Consider the following 18654-nt stretch of genomic DNA (forward strand, 5'->3'; position numbering starts at 1 on the left):
GCAGATTTGAATCAGATATGAGGGGAAAAAAGTGGTAGATGGTCTAACCACTGCAACGATGGATTTATTGTGAACTTCATGACTTCCCCCAGAAGGTATGGACAGAACAGGATGGGGTGAAGATAGATGGGAATCAAGGGTCCACATATGAAGACATAATCATATGGATTACCTATCAGAGTAATGAAAAATGAAATAATTTTATATCTTCCAGGGCTACAAAAATTCAAACCATGCAGGTTGTGGATAGATAAGGACCCTCATGCACTGTAGTAGGAGTATAGACTTACAAAGCCATTCCGGAGAGCATTATCTAATACATAGCATCTTGGTTCCCACATATATTCCCTAAATCAATTCTCACACAGCTCTTTAAGTGTGCATTTTCATTATGTTCATCATAGGGCTATATGTATGTGGTGTGGTGTTGGGTGCCATAACAGAGTGATAGCTAGAATATAGTTTCTCAGCCATCAAAAAGAACGATTTCACAACATTTGCAGCAACATGGATGGGACTGGAGGAGATAATGCTAAGTGAAATAAGTCAAGAAGAGAAAGACAATTATCATATGGCTTCATTCATTTCTGGAACATAAGAAGTAGGAAGATTGGTAGGAGAAGAAAGGGAAGAAGAAAGGGGAGGTAAACAGAAGGGGGAATGAACCATGAGAGACTATGGACTCTGGGAAACAAACTGAGGGCTTCATAGGGGAGGGGGGGTGGGGGAATGGGATAGGCCGGTGATGGGTATTAAGGAGGGCACGTATTGCATGGTGCACTGGGTGTTATATGCAAGTAATGAATCATGGAACCTTACATCAAAAACTAGGGATGTACTGTATGGTGGCTCACATAATATAATAAAAAAATTATTACAAAAAAAAGAATATAGTTTCCTATGGATTACTATGAACAGTCAGAAATAATAAACTAGCAATATGTATGGATCCTAAAGATACAGTGTTAAGTGAAAAAAAACTAAGACATAGTATAAGTAGTTAAAAATATGATGCATTTTTTAAAACTACATAAATACACTCTCAAATATAATTACGTACATTAAACATATTAGAATAGTTGTCCACACAGCAAGGAAGAAATAAAGAATGAGAAGAAAGAGAATTAATTTTTAAAATTTTAATTGTAATACAGTTTACATCGTTATATTAGTTCCAAGTGTACGATATAATGCTTCAACAACTCTGTACATTACTCAGTGCTCATCATGATGAGTGTACCCTTATTCTCCTTCACCTATTTCATCCATTCGTCTCCCCCACCAACCTCCCCTCTGGTAACTATCCGTTTCTTCTCTAGAGTTAAGAGTCTGTTTTCTCTCTTTTTTCTTTGTTCATTTTGTTTCTTTAATTCCACATATGAGTGAAATCATATGGTATTTGTCTTTCTCTGACTGACTTATTTCACTTAGGATTATGCCCTCTAGATCCATCCATGTTGTGGCAAATGGCAAGATTCCATTCTTTTTTATGGCTGTGTATATATATATATACACCACATCTTCTTCATCCATTCATCAATCAATGGACACTTGAGTTGCTTCCATAGTTTGGCTAGGGTTGCATATATCTTTTCAAATTAGTGTTTTCATATTCTTTGGGTAAATGCCCAGTAGTAGAATTACTGGATCATATGGTAGTTCTAGTTTTAATTTTTTGAGGAACTTCCATACTGTTTTCCACAGTGGCTGCAGAGAATTAATTGTTTAACAATTAATAACAGGGTCCTTCTGCAAGTGATAATGTCCCATCTACTAAGGAACATTATTTACCAACTACCTCTGCAGAAGCAGCTGGACCATGTTGGGCCCCACATGTGTGCAGCTGGACTTTGTCCTAAGCAGGATAAAGATGCAACCAGATATATTTTCTAAGACAAAGGCGCCTTCTGCAGGTCAAATGGCCTGGGCCATTCAAATAAATTGCAGGATAAAGAAAGAGTTGGACAAAATTACAGAGTAAAGAGACTTCAAAGACATACCAACTTGAAGAAAAATGGGCAAAACCAAACTATAGTGACTAGGGGTGTTTGCTTGGGTCACAATGTCACAGGAAAGCGATTGCTGCAGTGGTCAGGATAGTAGCTACTTTGGGGGAAAAGGTGTCATGCTTGGGATGGGATGCATGGAGGGGCTTCCTCAGTAGCTGGTAGCTCTGTTTTTTTGGCTTGAATGGTTTATACAGGAAAGGAGAAGGCAGAGGTGTAGAGAGACCAGACTGATCATATATCTTGTCTATAAAGCTGATGGATTCTATTGACGGATGGGTATAAGAGAAAGGAATCGAGAATTATTTTGAGTGTGCATGGTTCCTTTTGCTAGTATAGTGAAGGTGTATTAGGGCAAGAGGAAAGGAGGAGGTTAGGATAGAGGAAGAAAGCACAATCATTCTATTGTTAAGAATGCAATTCACGTGATGTAAGTAAAGGTATTAAGCAAGCAATTGGATATATGTGTTTGGAACTCATGAGAACTTGTCTGTGCTGGAGCCAAAAAATATATATATCAGATGGAGGCTGAGATATTTGGAGATCAGAGACTGGCAGAGAGAGAGAGAGAGACCTATAGATAGGTGTCATGGTTCTGCGTAAGATTGATAACCTGGAGCAGACATAGCACAGGGATCTACTAAAGCCACGCAATAGAGAAAAAAAGTTCACTTTGCAGGAGCCTGGGTGACTCAGTCAGTTAAGCATCTGACTTGATTTCCACTCAGGCCATGATCTCAACGTCCTGAGATCAAGCCCTGAGTTGGGCTCCATGCTGAGTGTGGAACCTGCTTAAGATTCTCTCTCCTTCTACCTCTGCCCCTCCCCACTCGCATGCTCTCTCTCTCTAAATAGAAAAAGAAGAAGAAGAAGAAGAAGAAGAAGAAGAAGAAGAAGAAGAAGAAGGAGAAGAAGAAGAAGAAGAAGAAGAGGAGTTCATTTTTAATAATTGTATATGGACAGAAGGTTGCATAATGCTTAGCCCTATAATGGTGTCCTAAAAACTATTTTTAAATATAGTTGAATATCTATACCCCCACTCTACCAAGTATTTTACATAGATTATCTATAATACTCAGAATAATCACACATACTGAATATTGTTACTTCTTATAGTTGAGGAAACTGGAGGTCAGAGGTATTAAACTCATATGTCAAAGCCACATTGCTGGTGAGGGGTGGGTCAACATATAAAGCGTGGCTGTCCTCACTTGGAAACTTTTCACAGCATTTCCTAGGGGCAAATGCAGGATGAATAAGAAAGGAGAATGGGGGAATGTGAGCTCTAAAAGGACAGCTAACCCAGCAGACCCCAGCTTAATAACTGAAGCTTTTTTTTTTTTAACCATATGTATAATAGGGCAGTAATACATAGTCGAAATGTGGACTAATGTGAAAAGTTGGTCTTCAAAAACATGCTCACCGTCATCTACCTTATCTGCAAATCCGGGGAAAAGGGCTCATTGATCAATCCCTCTTTGTTTGAAATATTGTTCTTTGGGCTATTGGAAGGGAGGAGAAATTTTTCAAATCTTTACCTTTTTTCACTAAATTTTCCCAACAGTCTCCTCAGGGCACTCATTACCTCCTTGTTCCTCAAGCTGTAGATTAAGGGGTTCAGCATTGGGGTCACCACAGCATAGAAGAGGGCGACCATCTTCTCTTGCTCTGCTGAGGAGCCCGCAGTGGGTCTCAAGTATGTGAAGATGGCTGTTCCAAAGCACATGGAAACCACAGTGAGGTGGGAGGCACAGGTCTCAAATGCTTTGCAGCGTCCCTGGGCAGAGTGAATATGCAGAATGGCAGCGACTATATGACCATAGGAGAACAGAACCAGGAAACAGGGAAGCATGATCACCAGAAATCCTGAGATGGCCACCATGACCTTGTTGAAGGAGATGTCCACACAGGTCAGCCTCAGCACAGCCAACATCTCGCAGGCAAAGTGATTAATAACATGACGGCACAAAGGTAGCCGGAAGATGATGATTGTCTGCATCACTGAATTCATGAAACCAGCCCCCAAGCACCCGGCAGCCAGCCCCAGGCAGAGCCCTCCATCCATGATGACCGTGTAGTGCAGCGGGTGGCACACCGCCACATAGCGGTCGTAAGCCATGGCCCCCAGCAGGAAGAACTCCGAGCTGCCCATGGCCAGGGAGATAAACAGCTGGAGCACACAGCTGTGGAATGGGATGGACTTCCGGGCTGACAGGAAGTGAACAAGCATCTGTGGGACGGTGCTGTTGGTATAACAGATGTCCACAAATGACAAGGCACTGAGGAAAAAGTACATGGGTGTGTGCAGCCTGCTGTCCAGTCTGATGAGAAGGAGGATGAGGAAGTTCCCCAGCATGGTCACCAGATACATGACCAGGAAAAGGACAAATAGGGAGAGCTGAGTGTCCCAGAAGCTGGACAGCCCCAGCAGAATGAACTCACTCATCCATGTCTGGTTTTCTCTGCCCATGAGTCTCTGAGGACCAAAACCAAGTCATGAATCAGTGAACACCAGATACGTAAGGTGGCAGGGGGCCTGACAAGGTCATTTAGATCAAACAGTCACACAACACTGAACTGTGTGCTTTCCCAGATTATACGTCTCCTTCAGGATTTGGGACCACAATACACCCCATTGATACGGCTCAGATTCAAGGAAGGAGAAATCTCTTCTCCTTCCTTAAATAGGAAAGGTTTTATGAAAATGCTTAGACATTTGAGATGAAATGATTAACTGTAAAATATGCTTCTCTTATTTAGGGCCAGTTCCAAAGCACGGAGTTTGTTTACTTCTTTGTTGGATGCAAGTATTTCCCTCCTCACTGCCTCAAAATCCATATTTAATGGAGCCTAACAGGCATTAACTGATTTTTTTTTTAATTTACTATTTTACTTCTGGAGTCTCTGTGAAAGTGAAATACTAAATTTCTACCCCTTTAAAATCAGAAATTTTAGGTTGCAAGTTAGAAGGTAGCAAATATAAAATAGATTTGTCGGTAGGAACAAACTCAAAATTACATTTCAGGGTCACGTAAGTAAAGAATGAAGACCTGGGGCGATCAGCCTCTGTTTTGAAAAATCTTCACCTGCTTGTCTTTTATCAGTGTGAGAGGTAAGAGGAAAGAATCTGTAACGCTTGTTTCATCCTCCTTTGGAAGAGCAGCGTAGCTCTGATAGGTAGGGTATGTCTGTGAAGAAACAAATCAAAGATGCATTAACTGGCTTCTCTAATAAATGATAGGAGCTCAAATACTTGCCACACATATTCGCATATTAACTAAGACAAAATGGAAAACTGGCTGCACATTCTGCTGACTGTCCATATCCTGGGTAGTGAGAGTTATGGTTTGGAGACGACAGTGTGATGGAACATCATGAACTGGAATTAACCCAATGAAAAGACTGTTGATGATCTTTTCCTTTCATCTCCCTTTACTTCTCTTTCCATCTGAAATATTTGACTATTTCCCCTCTTAGGAAACTGTTATATTCCATCCTTGTGCTAATGCTCCCTCTACCATAACTTACATGACCAGAAGGTGATACCTTAGTCTGCTCAATAATATCTCCAAACTTTCTGATCCTACTGAAGTATTAGTATTTCAGAAAGCTCAAAGGCTCTAGTATTCAGAAATTCTCTTTAGAATTCTTAGTAATCTTATTTGCACCTTATTCAAATCACAAGTGATTTATAAAAAACTCATGGACTAAATAAAGTCCACTCTCAATTTCCCACATCCTCTAATTACTCTGCCCTTTGGATAGAGAAAGTGAAACTCATTCACAGCTGTCCCAAGGAGATATTATTTGCTTGATGTCTGTGATCAGATAGTGCCATCGAATATGTTATGAAAATCCCACTTTGTGTGAGGGCATTCATGGCAGTAAGGGCAGCTAATCACAGATCAATAGGGTGCCTGAGATGCTTAGCCAGCAGAGAAGGGTCTATGGCCATTTGCATATAATAATCCTTTATCAATGAATAAATCAAACTTGATAAACCATACTCAGTTCAAAAGATAAATTATGTAAATTACAACAAGGGGGGAGCAATAGAAGTACAAAGTGTTTTTTAATTCTTTAGAATTTACTCTAGAGCTTCAAAAGGTTAGCAAGTCACTTTGTTACATTTCTATCAAAGAAAGAGGAAACCTACCTCTTTATCCCTAATGAAGAAGGAAAAGTTGGGATACAAAAGTATCAGGGCCAAAGTACTCAGGTACGAAGGAGAGGGACAAGTGACCTTAAAAGGGAAATGTGTCTAGGACCATCAATGGAACTTGATGCATTTCATGAGCTAGTCCTGAGAAGGTGAACAGGTGAATCTCTAGTGATGCTGAACTATATGAAACAAGTCAGGTAAAGGACCATGACCAGCAGGAGCTACAAGGGAAAAAACAAACAAAACAAAACAAAACAAAACAAAACAAAACAAAACAAAACCCAATCAGTGCTGGAGGTAGCTGATGATGAATGTATTCTCAGGTACCAAATAAGAATTTGTTTAAAAATCTGATAATAATCTTGTAGAGTTTTGAGTCTTTCACTTCTCAAAAACTAATAACTACTGAAGGGCTTGATTTTAAAATGTAGCAATGCCTGATTTTAGGTCATTAATTCCCTTTAAAGGCCCAGGAAGATATGGGTTACAAATAGAAACACCCAGGGGTGCCTGGGTAGCTCAGTTGTTTAAGTGTCTACCTTCAGCTCAGGTCATGATTCCAGGATCCTGGGATCAAGCCCTTCATCAAGCTCCCTGGTCAGTGGGGAGTCTGCTTCTCCCTCTCCCCCTGCTCCTGCTCTCTCTCTCTCAAAGAAATAAATAAAATCGTTTAAAAAAAGAAAAAAGAAACACTCATGGTTAGCATATCATGCTTCTATATCACCCTCATGGTTTTTAAAGCGCCTGTCTCTGGGAATGAGTGAACTGCTTTGCCAATAAACATGCATTTCCCAGTTCAATTCTCATTACCTAGTTTCCCCATCTGTCTAAAGGGATCAGACATTCAAGTTTATCCTAATTCACCGGAGGAAGGGAAATAGAGATGAGAATGGAGAAAGTACATAAAATCAATAGGAAAAGGAAAGATTTTAACACAAAAAAAGAGGGTAAAAATAAATAAAAGTTTAAAACATTTTTGAAAATTTGATATATAAATAAAAGTTTAAAGCAGATTCAGAAGTAAGGTGGAGATATTGTAACTGATTTAAAAGCAAGCATGCACCACCTTTTCTTCCTGGAATTGTGGTTCAAGCTCCCTAAGGTTACACATCACACGTATTCTTCTCAAAAAAGCAGCACCTGGAAAGTGTGGTATTTCCTAAAGTTGTTAATTGACTAAGTTGCTCTCACCACCCCATCTCCACTTCCTTATGCATATCTACACTGCTCGGGGCAACAGAAAGTTTGAAGCCAGGTTTCCAGATAAAGTCACCTTGTGACCATCATCATTTGAGAATGCTGGTCGGCACAAACCTGTCCGCCGTGCAGATTTCCAGCAGTGGGCAGGTGGGGAGGAGTACAGAGTGGTGGATGGGACCAGACCTGCAGTGGCTAAGCCCAGTGCTTCCTACGGATGCGGCCAAAGCCCTGTGCTAGGTGCTGCATTTCTCAGAGGTATCCAAAACAGCTTTCTCCCCAGTCTGGCTACCCAAAATATGTTTTCTTTATGTTATCTATATCTGTAGATAACATAATACTGTATGTTAACTGTACTGGAATTTAAATTAAGAACTTAATAATTTTTTTAAAAAACTTAATAAAATTAAAATATATATATGTTTTCTTTAAAGCAATTGCCAGAATGGAACATTTATCTCTCCAGTAACCGGATTCAATCCAATTGCCACATGAGCCAAGGAAGAAGTTGTGTGTGAAGGAAACTCTGGCTTCCTGACTGCTGGTCCTAAGAACCCAGGGGAGCACTCTGAGCATGACTGCCTTACCTCCAGGACAGGAGGTCATCATTGCCCCAGGAAGAGCAGAGATGGGCAAGATGTGGGATTGGAAGAAGTAACTCTTTTCCCTCAGAGAGACAATCTCCACAGACCAATTATGCTGTGCTTGTTAGGCTTCTGTTACCTTTTCCCTGAATGGTGATTTCCTCACCTGAAACTCTCACCTATTTTTAAAAGAATTTATGAATCAGAATTTAGTTTTTCCTGACCCAGAACCATGAGAGAATCTGAAGCCCCAGTTTCCCCTGGAGACAGCCTCCTGTCTTTGCTGAAGTTTCCCTTTGAGAAATTAACCTTGCCTGTGATCTTGCCCATGACTTTCTGTCCGTGTACTCAAGACTGAGACCATTTGATCCAAAGTGCCCAATTATTCAGGGATCACCTTCAGGCAACATCTCCTGTAACATGATTCTCTTGTTGCTCAGACATTCTCTTCACAACTGATACAGCTCTTTGGTGAGACTTTTCTCACTATTGGAAGGCTTATAATTGGACACTATCCAATTATTTAACTACTTTTGTATCTAGATGTTTGTCCTCATATCCTATAAATACAACACAAATTTATGAGCCAGTTTGAGCATCTCAAATTACATAAATGACATATTAATTCTACTGATAGACATTTAGGTTGTTTCTAGTTTGTGGCACACACACACATACACACACTCACACACACAGTCACACTCAACCTTTTGACATATATATCCATTTCTGTTACCTACAAGTGGAATAGCTTCATCAAAGATCATGTGCAGGTCTGGCTTCAGCTAATATTGTCAGTTTGTCAAAATAGTTGTGCTGATTATATTCCCATGAACTACGTTTGTATGAGGACTTCTTTTGCTCTAGCCTTTATCCTCAGATTGTCAGTCTCCATCATTGTAGCCATTGTGATGGGCAACAGTAGTATTTCATTGTGATTATATTCCACATTTCTCTGATGACTAATGAGGTTGCGCATATTTTAAAATATTTATTGGACATTGAAGATTCCACTCTCTGAGGTGTGTTAAGTTTCTTGCCTGTTTTTCTATTGGGTTATCTCTCTTTTTCTTATTGATTTTAATTCTTTGTGTATTTTTAATATGAGTCTGTCGTTTATATGGATCACAAATATTTTCTCCCACATTGTGGCTTTTTTATTCTCATAATGGTGCCTCTGATGAAGAGATGCCCTTATTTTAATTTAGTTCTATTTATTGTTTTTCATATAGTTATTGTTTTGTGTCTTGAGCGAGAAATCTTTGTCTATCGCAAATCATAAAGTTATTGTTCAATGTAATCTTTGGGGGCTTTAATACTTTTCACATTGAAAACAATAATATATTTGGAATTTATGTCTGTGTATTTTATGAAATAGGAGCCCAAATTTATTGTTTTTCTATGTGGATATCCAATTTTATTGATAGACCATTCTTTCATCATTGTTCTCCTGTATTGGCATAAATCAATTTTTGATTTATGTGTGTAGGCTGATTTCTAGACTCTTTTTTCTGACCCATTGGTCTATTGTCTGTTGTCATAAAAATATTACATTGCCTTAATTCCTGTGGCTTTATAATAAACTTGTTTTTATCATAGGGTAAATCCTCCAACTTGATTCTACTTTTTTTTTTCCTTGGTTATTCTTGGCCATTTGAATTTTCAATCTGATTCTAAAACTATCTTGAAAATTTTCAGGGAAAAAATTTGCTGAAATTTTAATTGGGATTTAACGTAAAAATAAATTTGGGGAGGGGCACCTGGCTGGCTCAGTCAGTAGAGCATGTGGCTCTTGATCTCAGGGTTGTGAGTTCAAGCTCCTTGTTGGGTGTCAAGATTACTTAAATGTAAAATCCTAAAAAAAATTTTTTTAAATAAATGAGAAGTGACTTTTCTATGCTCTTAAATATTCCAATCCATTAAAAAGATATATTCTTCCATTTATTTAATATCTGTTCTTTTTTTTTTTTTTCTATGTAGCAGTGTTGTATATCTCTGATTAGATTTATGCCCAGGAGTGAAGCTTTGAAAGGCTACTTTAGTTAGTATCTTTTAAATTATATAAAAATATAATTGGCTTTTATATATTAACTATGCATACATGAAATGAGTTTTATGAATGACTGGTGCCATTTCTTCATTATATATTTGGTAGAATTCACTGGTGAAGCCACTTGGCCCAGATACTCTTTGGTAGAAAATTCTTAAATATAGATTTAAAGTTTTTAGTATATAGGACTACTCTTTTTATTCATGTGTCCATTTGGGTAGTTTATTTTTCCTAGAAATTTGTCTATTTCATCTAAATATTTACTTCTAAAATTTACTAGCTTACCCATATGTTAACTAGAATTTAAATAAAAACTTGAAATAAAAAATAACTAAATAAAATAGGGGCAACTGGGTCGCTCGGTCAGTTAAGAGTCCAGCTTTGATTTTGGCTCAGGTCATGATATGGTGGTGAGATCGAGCCCAGGTTGGGATCCACATTCAGTGCAGAGTCTGCTTGTCTCTGAAAATCGGTGTTCTTAAATCTTTTGCCGATTATTGATCTTTGTGTGAATGTGAGAAACCTATAAAGGCCAAGGAAAGAACCACCAGAAAGAAGTAAACAGAATGATCTCTAGAGGTGACACAAGGCCCAGGAAAGTTCTCACCAGCCAAATGGAAAGATGTCTAACACACAAGATATCAAGTAGAATCTTCAGAAAAATATAATCTCGGTAATGGTACAAACTTCACTTCAGTTGCTCTGGATCCAACCTAACAACTCTTAAAAGAAAATCTCAAAAGATCAAACAAATTCTCAGCAACTGAACTGCTTCCCAGGACAAAGTGCAGAGATATTTAAAGGAAAGCAAAACTACCCAATGCCCCAAAACATAAAATGCACAATGCTTGTAATTCATAAAAATTCATAAAAATAATTCCAGGCATGCAAAGAGGCAGGAGAGTCTCCAGACCATAGCACAAAACCCAAACAAAGCATAATGAGGAGAAAAAAAGCAGTCAGTGGAAACACATAAAAAAATGACACAGTTGATAGAACTAGGATACAGGCACATTACAATAACCATTACAAATATACTTCCCATGTTCAAGAAGACAGAAAAACCCAAGCACAATGAGAAAAGAAACCAAGGACATAAAAACACCCAATTCAAACTATAAGGTGATGAAATATGTATCTAAAATGAAAAATAGACTGGATGCAACGAATAGCAGATTAGACACTGCAGAAGAAGTTGGAGGACTTGTAGACATAGCAATACAACCCAAAATGGAAGAGAGAAAAAAAACAAGACTGAAAAAAATTGAATAATGTTTCAATAAGCTATAAGAAATAACAAACATGAGATCAGAGTTACAAAAGGAAAAGGGGAAGATGAGGTATAGGGAAAGACATAATCAATATTTTACAAATATTAACCCCAAACTTACAAATATGATGAAAAGAATGAATCTATATATTCAAGTGGCTCAACAAACCCCAATTATTTTAAAAAAATACTAAAGTAGTACATCTAGAGAAGAAAGGGGGGGTAAACAGAAAGGGGAATGAACCATGAGAGACTATGGACTCTGGGAAACAAACTGAGGGCTTCAGAGGGGAGGGGGATGGGGGAATGGGATAGGCTGGTGATGGGTAGTAAGGAGGGCACGTATTGCATGGTACACTGGGTGTTATACGCAAGTAATGAATCATCGAACTTTACATCAAAAACTAGGGATGTACTGTACGGTGAATAACATAATATAATAAAAAATATTATTAATAAAAAAAGTACCACATCTAATAAAGCAACCTAATTTAAAAAAACTTACTAAAGCAATTGTAGAAAAATTTACACATTACATACAGAGAAAAAAAGAAAAGATTAACAGAAGAACTGAAGAAAAAAAATGCCAACCAAGAGTTCCAAGCCACTAAAAAAAAATGAAAAAAGAAGAATTTTCAAAAAAATGAAAGATAAATAAAGATGTATTCATCATGCAAATGATAAAAGTATTTATAGTCAGTAGACAAAAGCATTTCAAGCAAAGTTAAGGACATACACCTAAGAAAAATAATAATAAAGATAATTAAAAATCAATAGAAAACAAAAATAATAGAGAAAATCAAAGAAAACAGAAACTAAAAATAAAAAAGTAAACAAAAGCTGATTTTTTTGGGGGGGGAGTATCAATAAAATTGATAAACTTCTATCCAAACCAATCAAGAAAGAGAGAAGATACAAATTATCAATATTAAAAAATGAAATTGATGACATCGTTACTGATCTTAAACACATCAAAAGAATAAAAACAATTTAAAACCTCCCCACAAATAAAACAACAGGCCAATGGCTTCACTGGTGAACTGTACCAAACTTTTAAGGAAGAAATGTTCTAGAAAACTGAAGCAGAAGTAACGTTCCCCAATTAATTACTTAAGCATTACACTGATAACAAAACAAGACAAAAACATCACATATTTAAAAAGAAAAAAACAACAAGTATAGATCAAAATTACTCATGATCATGGATACAAAAATACTTTTTAAAATATTAGCAAAATGTATCCACCTATATAAAAAAAAAATAGAAAGCTCTTGAGGAAGATGGCAGCAGAGTAGGAAGACCCTAGGCTTTCCTGATCCCATGAATGCAACTAGATAACTATCAAATCATCCTAAATACCCCAGAAATCAACCTGAAGACTGGCAGAACAAACTCCACAACTAAAGGGAGAGAAGAGGCCACATCAAAGAAGGTAGGAAGTGTGGAGACAGGGCTTAGAAGAGAAACAGATCACAGCAGCTGCAGAGGGAAGGCAATCATGGGCTCAGAGAAGAGAAAGAGAGAAAGAGAGAAGCACACACGGGAATGCACAAGGGGAACACTTCCCCATAGCTATTGGCTTGGAAAACAAGAGGGGCTGAATTTCATGAGTTCTTATGATCAGTGGGGCTTAAAGCCGGGAGTTTTAAAGGTCAGCAGGCTTGGCTGGGATAGAGCCCTGAGGGCATTGCACTGCTCTTGGAGAGAAGGCAGGCAAGCAACCTGGAGACAGACAGCATGGAAGCAGTGATATAAAGAGCCTGGGGCACACAGCGTGGAGATTATTTGCCCTTCTAGAAGCACGCCCCGGAGAGACAGCATTTACAGACAAACCTCTCTGAGAACAAAGGAGCTGGCTGGTGCCATTTCCCTCTCCCACCCCTCAGTATAAACACAGAGCCATGTTCAGGAAGCAGTGCAGCCCCAACCTACTGGCTTCCTAACTTGCTTACACTAAGCCCCATGCCACTGCAGTCTGGTAGGAATGCCCTTCTCAGTCATACTTGCCTCAGTCCCAGCCTGGGGGGAATTTCCTCCAGAAGACCAGCACAAACCCCTTCCCACATCACATCTCCCAACCAGAGAGCTTTTCAGGGCCTCAGTTACGGTGGAGGTAGTGATGAGTCTCATCTCACAAGCAGACCACAGCACACCTAGTTAAAACTCACCACATTCAGGCCAGGGACCAAACACTGCCACTAGCAGGCAAGGAGAGCTTCTGAAGACAATGGGCCAGAACACAACAGCAGAACACATGCAGCACACACAGGGGATACTCCCTGAAGCCTCAAGCCCTGGGCAGTACATCACCTCTTCTTCATAAAGCCATTACTTTCAGGAACAAGAGAAATAACTGGATTTTCTAACACAGAGAAACAGGAAGAGACTTAGACAAAATGACAAGACAGAGGAATTTATGCCAAATGAAAGAACAAAATAAGGCCACAGACAGAGATCTAAGCAAAACAGATATAAGTAACATGACTGATGGAGAATTTAAAGTAATGACCATAAGGATACTCAGTGGACTTGAGAAAAGAATGGAAGACATCAGTGAGACTCTTACCACAGAGATAAAAGGGTTATTAAATCAATCAGATGAAGAGTGCAATAAACGAGATTAGAAATATGCTTGATGCAATGAACAGCAGGCCAGAAGAAACAGAGGAATGAATTAATTACTTAGAAGACAACATAATGGAAAGCAATGAAGCTGAACAAAAGAGAAAGAAGAATTATGCAAAACAAGATTAGACTTAGGGAACTAAGTAACTCCATCAAATGTAATAACATATATTATAGGAGTCTCAGAATAAGAAGAGAGAGAAAAGGGGGCAGAAAATTTATTTGACGAAATAATACCTGAAAACTTCCATAAGGTGGGGAAGTCAAGAGACATCTATGAGGCACAGAGAACTCTCATAAAAATTAACAAAAGCAGGTCTACATCAAGACATATTGTACTTAAATTTGCAAAATATAGTTATAAAGAAAAATTATTAAAAGCAGCAAGACAAAAGAAGTCATTAACTTACAAGGGGAAAGTCCATAAGGAGAGCCAGAGATTTTTCAACAGAAACTTAGCAAGACAGAAGAGAGTGGCATAATATAGTCAAAGTGCTGAATGGGAAAAATCCACAGCCAAGAATACTCTATCTAGCAAGGTTGTCATTCAGAATAGAAGGAAAGATGAAGAGTTTCCCAGACAAACAAAACTAAAGGAGTTCATGACCACTAAACCAGCCCCGCAAGAAATATTAAAAGGGAGGGGTACCTGGGTGGTTCAGTTGGTTAGGCATCCAACTCTTGATTTCAACTCAGATCATGATCTCAGGGTTGTAAGATCGAGCCCTGCATCCAGCTGTGCCCTGAGTGTGGAGCCTGCTTTAGATTCTTTCTCTCCCTCTCCCTCTGCCCCTGACCCCCTGCTCATGCTCTCTTGAAAGAAAGAAAGAAAGAAAGAAAGAAAGAAAGAAAGAAAGAAAGAAAGAAAGGAAAGAAGTGTTAAAGGGGACTCTGAGTGGAAAGGAGAAACCAAAAGTAATAGTATAAAAGCAGGAAACACAAAAGCAGTAAAAATGAATATTTCTTTTAAAAATCAGTCAAGGAACTCAAACAAAAAAAGGATATAAAGTATAATGACACATACATAGAATGTGGGGAGGAGAAAAAAATGGGTTCAAACTTAAATGACCATCCGCTTAATATAGCCAGATATTTGCAGAAGAGATTATATACAAACCCAATGGCAACCACAGATTAAAAACTAATGGCAACCATATATGCAAACCTAATGGCAACCACATATCAAAAACTAATAAACATGCAAAGAATAAAGAGGAAGAAATCCAAATATAACACTAAAAAAAAGGCAAAATATAAAAGAGAGAAATACAAAAAAGGATCAAAGAAAATCTCCAGAAACACACACAAAACAAGCAATAAAATGGTAACAAATACATATCTATCAATGATTACTTTGAATGTAAATGGATTAAATACTCCAGTCAGAAGACATAGGGTATCAGAATGGATAAAAACAAAACCTATCTCTAGGAATTTACCTAAGAAAAATTAAAAGTATGTGTTCACAAAGATATAGATATAGATATAGATTTCATTCATAATCACCAAAATCCAGAAATATCTATCAACTGCTGAATGAATAAACAGATTGTGGTACATCCATGTAATGAGACACTACTTGGCAATAAAAAGAAATGAGGTGATACTTCATATGGAAAACCTCAAAGACTCCACTCCCTAATTACTAGAACTCATAGAACAATTCAGTAATGTGGCAGGATACAAAATCAATGCTCAGAAATCAGTTGCATTTCTACATACGAACAATGAGACTGAAGAAAAAGAAATTAGGGAATCCATTCCATTTACAATAGCACCAAAAATCATAAGATATCTCAGAATTAACTTAACCAGAGAGGTAAAGGATCTTTATTCTAGAAACTACAGAAAACTGATGAAAGACATCGAAGAAGACACAAAAAGATGGAAAAACATTCCATGCTCATGGATCAGAAGGCTAAATGTAGTTAAAATATCTATGCTACCCAGAGAAATCTACACTTGCAACACCATCCCCAACAAAGTACCAATGACATTTTTCAAAGAGCTAGAACAAACAATCCTAAAATTTGTGTGGAACCAGAAAAGACCCCAAATCGCCAAGGAAACATTGAAAAAGAAAAACAAAGCTGGAGTCATCACGTTGCCTGATTTCAAGCTGTACTACAAAGCTGTGATCACAAAGACAGCATGGTACTGGCACAAAAACAGACACATAGACCAATGGAACAGAATAGAGAACCCAGAAATAGACCCTTGGCTCTTTGGGCAACTAATCTTTGATAAAGCAGGAAAAAACATCCGGTGGAAAAAAGACAGTCTCTTCAATAAATGGTGCTGAGAAAATTGGACAGCTACATGCAAAAGAATGAAACTTGACCACTCTTTCACACCATACACAAAGATAAACTCCAAATGGATGAAAGACCTCAATGTGAGACAGGAATCCATCAAAATCCTAGAGGAGAACACAGGCAGCAACCTCTACGACATCGGCCAAAGCAACCTTTTTCATGACACATCTCCAAAGGCAAGAGAAACAAAAGAAAAAATGAGCTTGTGGGACTTCATCAAGATAAAAAGTTTCTGCAGAGCAAAGGAAACAGTCAAAAAAACTAAGAGGCAGCCCACGGAATGGGAGAAGATATTTGCAAATGACACTACAGATAAAAGACTGGTATCCAAGATCTACAAGGAACTTCTCAAACTCAATACGTGAGAAACAAATAAACAAATCATAAAATGGGCAGAAGATATGAACAGACACTTTTCCAATGATGACATACAAATGGCTAACAGACACATGAAAAAATGTTCAGATCAGCCATCAGGGAAATTCAAATCAAAACCACACTGAGATACCACCTTACGCCAGTTAGAATGGCAAAAATTGACAAGGCAAGAAACAATAATTCCTGGAGAGGATGTGGAGAAAGGGGATCCCTCCTACATTGTTGGTGGGAATGCATGTTGTGACAGCCACTCTGGAAAACAGTGTGGAGGTCCCTTAAAAAGTTAAAAATTGAGCTACCCTATGATCCAGCCATTGCACTACTGGGTATTTACCCCAAAGGTACAGACGTAGTGGAGAGAAGGGCCATATGCACCCCAATGTTCATAGCAGCATTGTCCACAATAGCTAAATCGTGGAAGGAGCTGAGATGCCCTTCAACAGATGACTGGATTAAGAAGTTGTGGTCCATATATACAATGGAATATTACTCAGCTATCAAAAAGAACGAGTTCTCAACATTTGCTGCAACATGGACAGCACTGGAGGAGATAATGCTAAGTGAAATAATTCAAGCAGAGAAAGACAATTATCATATGATTTCTCTCATCTATGGAATATAAGAACTAGGAAGATCGGTAGGGGAAGAAAGGGATAAAGAAAGGGGGGGTAATCAGAAGGGGGAATGAAGCATGAGAGACTATGGACTCTGAGAAACAATCTGAGGGCTTCAGAGGGGAGGGGGGTGGGGGAATGGGATAGGCTGGTGATGGGTAGTAAGGAGGGCACGTATTGCATGGTGCACTGGGTGTTATACACAACTAATGAATCATTGAACTTTACATCAAAAACCAGGGATGTACTGTATGGTGACTAACATAATATAATAAAAAAAATAAGAACTATAAATAAACATTGAGAAATTTAAAAAAAAGAAGAAAAAAGAAAAAAGGATATAAGTACAAATTCAGCAGACATTCAAAGGACGATAAGCAAAACTATGAATATAGTTATGCCAATAAATTTGAAAACTTAAATCAAAGGATATTTCTGTTAAATTTATGTTAAATAAATAATTTAAGTAAACAATTTCTGTTAAATAAATTTCTGTTAAAATTTAACTTATGAAAAACTGATGGAATATAAAATATCCTGAAAAAAAATCCTAAAGTCTTAGAGAAATAAAATCTGTATTAAAGGTATTCCCTCAAAGATAAACTATGTGGGTATGTTCCATCAAATTTCCATGAAACAGAATCATTTCAATCGTACTGCACTCTGGAGCTGAAGTATGTAGTTGTGCATTACACAAACATAGAGAGATGAGGTAGTAAGAAAATATAATCAAACCCATGTTTTGCTTGGCAAAGGATGTGCCCTGATATGGGACTTTTTATCCCGAAGGGATGCATTTTTCTACTTGGAACAAAGACCATGTTGTCTTCCGGACCTATAAGCCCTGTTATCAATCTTCTACCAACAGTAGAAAGTTGGGTCACATGATGTCTACATTTATCCCATGTTTACAACACGTAAGTTTACGACAATCTATCAAATTATCATGTTTGCACGAACTGGCTCTTCCTAATTTCTATATGCAGGTGCCATTCAATCATGCCCTTTCCTTTAAAAAAATATAAGAAAAATCAAGAAGTGCAGGGGACTCGTTCAGTCACACTGTCTCCTTCCTCTTAAGTGTCTTCTTATAGATCTCTAAGTGCTCACAGATTATCACAAATCTGACTTTCACCTGACCTCTAGAAAATACCTAAAGAATAGTTAGATAGTGCTTAGTACTTATGATAGCCCTTAGCAGAATTGCATTTCTGTAAAATTGCCTGCAATGAAAATTTATTTTAAAGACTTTTTCTTATCTATAAGACCTTTCTTATCTTTAAGAGACCTTTCTTATCTTATTATAAGCCTCAGTAATTTTACAGAAAATAAAGTACCAATCAAATTAAATTCTTTGTGGCCTTTCCAAATTCTCTCCTGATATTGGTTTCCTCATATTTAGATTGGGAATAATAATGCCAGCTCTCCCTACCTTAGTGGATAAAGTATAAA

General features: G+C 37.9%; 1 protein-coding gene across 1 annotated transcript; it reads right to left on the reverse strand.

Annotated features, from left to right (window-relative positions):
* Nucleotides 1–3540: 3540 nt before the first annotated feature.
* LOC123789537 (olfactory receptor 2F1-like) lies at nt 3541–4476 on the reverse strand. Its single transcript, XM_045793618.2, has one exon. It carries the CDS (start codon nt 4474–4476, stop codon nt 3541–3543), a length of 936 nt encoding a protein of 311 aa, XP_045649574.2.
* Nucleotides 4477–18654: the final 14178 nt, after the last annotated feature.

This window comes from Ursus americanus, chromosome 3, assembly GCF_024610735.1.
Source record: "Ursus americanus isolate L20-20 chromosome 3, mUrsAme1.1.p, whole genome shotgun sequence".
Lineage (NCBI taxonomy): Eukaryota > Metazoa > Chordata > Mammalia > Carnivora > Ursidae > Ursus > Ursus americanus.